At 42.6% G+C, this 6,983-nt stretch overlaps 1 protein-coding gene and 1 pseudogene across 1 annotated transcript; both read right to left on the reverse strand.

The window, feature by feature from the left end:
- Nucleotides 1-1,831: 1,831 nt before the first annotated feature.
- Nucleotides 1,832-3,723, reverse strand: LOC135933295 (general transcription factor II-I repeat domain-containing protein 2-like). The gene is made up of 3 exons (XM_065471452.1): nt 3,114-3,723; nt 2,092-2,998; nt 1,832-1,907 (listed from the first exon to the last, which is right to left on the reverse strand). Exons 1-3 carry the CDS (start codon nt 3,721-3,723, stop codon nt 1,832-1,834), a joined length of 1,593 nt encoding a protein of 530 aa, XP_065327524.1.
- Nucleotides 3,724-4,231: 508 nt separating this feature from the next.
- Nucleotides 4,232-5,413, reverse strand: LOC135933381 (serine/threonine-protein kinase Nek1-like; annotated as a pseudogene).
- Nucleotides 5,414-6,983: the final 1,570 nt, after the last annotated feature.

Genomic DNA, 6,983 nt, shown 5'->3' on the forward strand with positions numbered 1-6,983 from the left:
AGCTAGCTAACCTCACACCACCTACAAATAAAATCGTATAGTTAAGAAGTTTAAATCATAAACAGCTAAAAGATATTTCTGGATGTCCCTGCATCTATTGAGAACAGGAATAATAAAGTTTTGAGTGGACTTACCTGCTTTCCATCGAGTAATCGCTGTCCTTGCACAAATTGTTTTACTCCGTCTGAGTGTCTGCGGGGGTGGAGCTAAAATGATGGGTAACGTGGGGACCGCAAAATTCAGGAAAGGTGTAACCTTTGCAAACAAGATTCTCTCCACCTGCTGAGGCACACACTTCATTGGGGGATGGGCATGATCATCATGGGGACCAAAAAAGTCTGGAAATGTCAGCTTACTTTCATCTGCACACATTTGTTTCATGTAGGCTTGCTTTTGTTTCACTGTTGATTGTCTTTGTGTATTTTTCATTTTCTTGTCAATCAAAACAAATTATTAAAAAAGAAATCCAAAAGAGGAAAATGGATCACTTATTTTTAAAACAGCAGTTTAAGCACAGGAATATTGGGGCGATCATGGCTCAAGAGTTGGCAGTTTGTCTTGTGATCGGAAGGTTGCCGGTTCGGAGCCCCGCTTCGGACAGTCTCGGTCATTGTGTCCTTGGGCGAGACACTTCACCTACTGCAGGGGTGTCAAACTGAATTGCACAGGGGACCAAAACTCAAGGCACACTTTGGGTCGTGGGCCAAACAAGATAAACATTTATTGAACACACTAAAACAATGATTTTTTAAACATAAATATGAATAAAAACAGACAGGAATATTATTCCAGATTAAATAAACTTAAAAAAATAAACTTTAACTTTAAATATTTTGCTCTTCATAAAATATATCCTGTCAAAATTATGCAAGTTAGAAATGGTAAATGGCCTGTATTTGTATAGCGCTTTTCTATTACATAAATATGAACATGCTTCCAAAAACCCCAGAAAAAAATGAATGAAAGCATTCACAAGGTTCGAGCCGCATGCAGACGTAGCTGGGCGTTGCTGCAGGAATGGAACTTTTTTTTTTTTTTTGATTATAACTGATTTAATTTTTTTTATAACATTTTACAAAAAAAACGAGAAGCACATTAATTCATAAATGTGATCTACCAAAGGTAAAAGGAAAAAATTAACCATGTTTCCTGTTCATATGGCTTGTAATTGGGATGAAGTAAACATCTGTTGAGTAATTTAACATAAAATTGTTTGATAGTGTTAATTTGGAAAGCCAAAACTCTAGCGGGTCCACCAGACCCACGAACACTGGCTGAGTAACAAAAATACGAACACCACACAAGGGTTAAGGAGCCAACTTATGACTGAAAACAGCACATGAAAAATGTAAACCATAAATCAGGGGTCCCCAAACTTTTTCCAGTGAGGGCCACATAACGTTTTCCTTCTCTGATGGGGGGCCAGGGTCAGTTTGTAACAGAAAAAGTGTGACGATCGCAGGTTTGCCGAAATGTAAACATTTATTGTTTTCCAGAAAGCCACACATAACCAAATATTAATAACCCTTTCCGAGATCAAATAACCCTCTCTGGGTTCTTCACAGAAAAAATTAACATAGGAAATACTTAATAACACTATTTATGACATCAATAATAACCAAATAACCCTCTCTGGGTTCTTCACAGAAAAAAAGTCAGGAAATATATAATAACAGTATTTCTGAAATCAATAATAACCAAATAACCCTCTCTGGGTTCTTCACAGAAAGAAAGTTTCTGTTGTGCCGTGCACAATCTTACGCTTCAGTTGTCAGAGCAGAATCTTAAATGACACATATGAGCAGTCTCTCAAAGTTCTTGCGTTCTTTCCTTATAATCCAGTTTTGCAGGTTCCAGTAGGGTAGCCTAGTAGACACCACTGTTTGCTCTCGCTCATCAACTTCCCTCTGAAAACCACAAAGCAAGCAGGCTGAGAAACCGAACTAAGTGATACAGCACCTACACAGCACAAAACATTTTCACAAGCTTTTTTCAATGGTTGTGGAGATGGATTTTATCCCAGTAGATTTTATTATGATTATATTTGTTTATACTCAGAATAACTCATTTAAGTCACAAAAGTGAGCTTACCTTATGTATGTATGTTCATCAGTGTGAACTGTGGGCCTGCATCTGGTCCTGCATCTGGTGAGAAGTTGAATGTCCGGTTCCATTCTAGTCACAGCCACTCTCAAACACTGATGCAGATGTTCATCTGTCAATCTTGATCTCATCGGAGATTTCATGAGTTTCATGCGTGAAAAGGTTTGCTCGCAGATATACGTGCTGCCAAAAAGTGTGGACATCTTCATTGCGTGTTTTTTTATGTTAGGGTACAGGTCATTTGGGAGGGCGGCATAGAAGTCAACGAGATTGTTGGGCTTGAATGCGTCTTTCAGAACATCACAGTTCTGTAACTCGGCCAGCTCAAACTGATAAAAAGGCTGGGCTTCATCGATGTCGGCAACAAAGGGGTTTTGGAAAAGACGGATTTCTTTTGCATGAGCATGTAGTTGACGGAATCGCACACTGAATTCCGCCTTCAGCATTTCCAGTGCTTCCACACACTTTTCAGCTGGGAACAGGACCGCTGGGTTCTCTGCAGAAAGGTTTTGGGTAGCAGGGAGATGGGTGAAGTTGTGCTTTTTCACTTGTTCCAAAAGCAGCGCTAGTTTCAACTCAAATGCTTTTATGTGGGAATACATGTCGCAAATGAGTTTCCCCTGGCCTTGTAGCTGCAAGTTAAGGCCGTTCAGCATTTCCGTCACGTCTGTTAAAAATGCGTGGTGCCACTTCCATTCTGGGTCGATCAGCTCTGGGACCGTTTTGCCTTTTGAATGAAGAAATGCATTAATTTCGGGTAGCAGCTCGTAAAAACGCCTCAAAACTCTGCCGCGGCTCAACCATCGGACCTCTGTGTAGTACAGCACATCTCCGTACGCAGATTCCAGTTCAGACAGGAATTGTTGGAACTGCCTGTGTTTAAGTCCAATTTGCTCTGATGAAGTTTATGCATGATACCACAGCCTTCATGACAGAATCCCACTTCAACACTTTGCAGCAAAGCGCTTGCTGGTGAATTATGCAGTGGACTTGTAGAGGGGCGGTGAGACCCCGTTCTTCCATCTCGCGGTTCATACGTCCTATTAGGCCCCGAGATGCGCCCACCATACAAGGAGCCCCGTCAGTCGTGATGCTAGCAAGCTTTGCCCAGTCCAGATCCAACTCTTCCATTGTTTGACATACTTTGTTGAAAATATCCTCCCCCGTCGTAGTGCCTTTCAGACTTTGGAGGGCTGCCAGCTCCTCGCACATCTCAAAGTTTGCGCTGACTCCACGAATAAAAATAAGAAGCTGCGCTGTGTCCTGTACGTCCGTGCTCTCATCCAGTGCTAATGAAAAAAAGTCAAATTCTTTCGTCTTTTGCTGCAGCTGGGCATATACATTACCCCCTATTTCTTCCACGCGTCTGGTGATTGTGCTTGCCGATAGACTCACAGCATTAAAGACATCTTTCTTATCGGGACACACCTCCTCCACGACAACATTCAAACATTTCTTGACAAACTCTCCCTCAGTGAAAGGTTTACCGTAGCTTGCTATTAGTTGAGCAACACGAAAGCTGGCCCGAACTGATGACTGATTCAGCTGAGTTTGGCGTACAAATGCAGTCTGCTGAGCTAACAGTCCACTTTTTAGCTTTGAGATTTTGTCTGTTCGCATTTGGCCTTGCAAGCTATCATACTTGTCTTTGTGACGGCATTCATAATGTCGGCGCAGATTGTATTCTTTGAATACCGCCACCGTCTCTTGACAGATGAGACAAACAGCCTTTTCTTTGCATTGAACAAAAAAATAATCGTGTGTCCACTGCAGGTTAAATACCCTGCATTCTGAATCAATTTTTCTCTTACCTAACCTTTTTGCCATTATTCCGTTCTTTGGGGTCACGTTCTGGGCAAAGTGAGGTCGTAGTAGCAAAAATTTTTTTTTAGGGTGTTTCACAATTCAAATCAAATGAGCTTTATTGACATGAGGAAACATTTCCTGAGATTGAGTCGGGCAGGCCCACTACACCCCAGTGTTCTATGGGTGCATTAGTGTCGATTGCGTGGCCAGACTGAAAAAATAATAATGCATCTCTAATATTGTTCAGGGGGCCGGGTCAAATGTGGAGGCGGGCCGTATCCGGCCCACGGGCCGTAGTTTGGGAACCACTGCCATAAATCTTTTAGTAAGCAAGCATTTTTTGTTTGGTTTTATATCTCTTCATCTGCTCCGCTTTCAACATGAACATCTGCTTTCTGTTTCCTTTCTTTTTCGATCATCTCCATCCTCTTCTTTCTGATGCCATCCTCGTGTTTTTTCCTCTCTTCTTCCACTTGACTCACTCTTCTCTGGGGGGTTGCTGGGAGAAGGGCCGGTTTGTGTTTTCCAGCTGGTTTCTTGTCTGCAGGCTTTGTGGCTCCATCTGGGACCTTCCTCACAGTTAAAGGCTCTCCGTATTTGGGGGCTGGTTTTGTAATCTTCTGGGCTGAGGCTGATGGCACCTGTGCCACACCCGATTTAGGCTGCTTGTGAAGAAAAGTATGGCGAAATTCCTGAGCAATGATCTGTGGTGTGAGAAACTTCTCAATCCTACAGGAGAGGAACGATTTGTCCAGTATGCTATTGACTGAGGGTCGCTCTCGAGGGTTGCGTTTAAACAGCTGTGCAAGGAGAGATCGCAGTTCTTGGGAGTAGTGACAAGACACAGGAGGGTACGACTTATCTTAAGAACCAAGTTCTTCATGTTGCCAGCCTCAAATGCATGCTTAAGAGTGCACATTTCATACAGAACACACCCTAGGGCCCAAATATCACTTTTGTTATTGTATGGTTTATTTTCACAGATCTCTGGTGACAGGTAATATGGTGTTCCTATGCATGTTCTTGCCAGTTCTACAGTGCTGTTCAGCACCCTTGCAATTCCAAAGTCTCCAAGCTGAACTGTTCCATCTTTTGTCAAAAAGATGTTCTGTGATTTTATGTCTCTGTGGAGAATTTTTCGATCGTGTACATGCTTGAGCGCTAGGCAGATCTGCACAAACCAATCTAGGATTTGCTCTTCTGAGAACAGTACCCCTTTCTGAGAGTTGATCTTTTTGAATAGGTCTCCACCCTCGCAGTAGTCCATCACAATGTACAGACAGCCACCCTCTTCAAAAGATTCCTTATACTGGACGATGTTTGGATGACTCATGTTGGCAAGAACAGCAACTTCCTTTCGAGATTCCTGCCTCTCTTTGTTGGACATTCCAGATATGCCAATCTCCTTGATGACATATTGGTGTCCATCATCTTTGGATTTGACCACGATAGCCTTTCCGAATGAACCTTCCCCAATTTTCTTCACCTTTTCGTACTTGTCCATGTTATTGGATTGACTGGCTCCACATGCTGGATCAGCTTCCGCCCCCAATGACACCGTTGCTGTGGACATTTTCCATAGCAACCGCAAACCAACTGGAGAAGCATGGAGAACGTGTAACGTACACGTTCTCCATGCTTCTCCTGCAGGAATGGAACTAATAAACTCTGCGGGCCATTCAGTGTCGTACTTTCCCCTAAGTGCATCATTACACTGCAGCTCCATCTGAATCTGCACAGGCGCAGTTCTGCAAAATCCACTGACTTCGTTCAACATAACTTGGCAACAGGGAAAGTGAGGCAGGTTGCACTGCTGCATTTGTGACAGCTTCACTTGAAATGCCTTCACCGCATCATACATGCCATGTCCATGAACTGACAGATTTCCTTGCTGAGCTCAAAAACTCTATTGAGAACTTTTCCCCAACTCAGCCAACGGACCTCTGTATGATGTGGAATGTGGGCAAACGCTGAATCTATTTCCCACATAAAAGATTGAAATTGACAGTGATTTAAACTTTTAGCTCACTTAAAATTTACGGTTTGCGTTACAGTGATCATTACATGCTCCATTTTTAGGACTTCACCACACAGCATTTCCTGGTGTATGATGCAGTGATATGCTGTTAACTCACCGGTACAGTTCTCCTCCTGCATCTTTACTCACATCCTGCTGACTAGTCTTCTTTTTTCACCGCACAACACCGGTGCTCCATCTGTTGTAAGTCCAACAAGTTTGTCCCAGGGCAGTTTCATGTCGGTTACACTTTGACATACATTTTAAAAAATGTCTTTTCCTGTCATTGTCCCGTGCATCGATTTAATGTTCAATATTTCCTCTCCACGGATAAAGATGGCCAGCTGTACAATGTCCATCATGTCTGTACTTTCATCCACAGCAACAGAGTATGCAATGAAGTTTTTGCTTCTTTCACACAATTGTTCTTAAATCAGTGGCCATCTCACAAACCCGATCAGCAATCGTATTTCTCTTCAGGCTCACATTTGCCAAAATCAGCATTTTGTCTGGACACAAGACGTCGCACACCTTCATCATGCAGCTCTTCAGAGTGGGTACCGGGCTGATTTGGCTATCTCCTCTGCTTCACTTTGTGATTTTTGCTCTGGTGAAAAATGTCTGCTGAAATGTCAGAGTCTTCTTTAGCTCTTCTACTTTCTTTAGTTTCTGCTCTGCATTTAGGTTTTTCAGCTTATCCTGACGTTTTGTCTCGTAGTGCTGTCTTAAATGAAATTCCTTAATTACAGCCACATTAGCTCCACTAATAAGACACACGGGTTTACCAGCAATGTCTGTAAACATATATTCAGTCATCCACTGGCGCTGAAAGGCTCTGCTTTCAGAATGAACTTTTCTCTCCACCATTGTGAGCTGCTAGCTTCGCAATAACAGAAGTTTGACTTGATTGACGGGAATGTTCCCAGTTAGCCTAGCGTTCAGCAAGGAGGCTGCAGCGCTGCATTATGGGATCTGTAGTTAGTATATTATTAGTGCCTCATATCGCCAGGCCATGCACAACAATAATAGTACATCTATATAAAATAATCTAGCGGGC

The sequence above is a fragment of the Pelmatolapia mariae genome, linkage group LG22 (genome assembly GCF_036321145.2).
Source record: "Pelmatolapia mariae isolate MD_Pm_ZW linkage group LG22, Pm_UMD_F_2, whole genome shotgun sequence".
In the NCBI taxonomy this organism is placed as follows: Eukaryota; Metazoa; Chordata; class Actinopteri; order Cichliformes; family Cichlidae; genus Pelmatolapia; species Pelmatolapia mariae.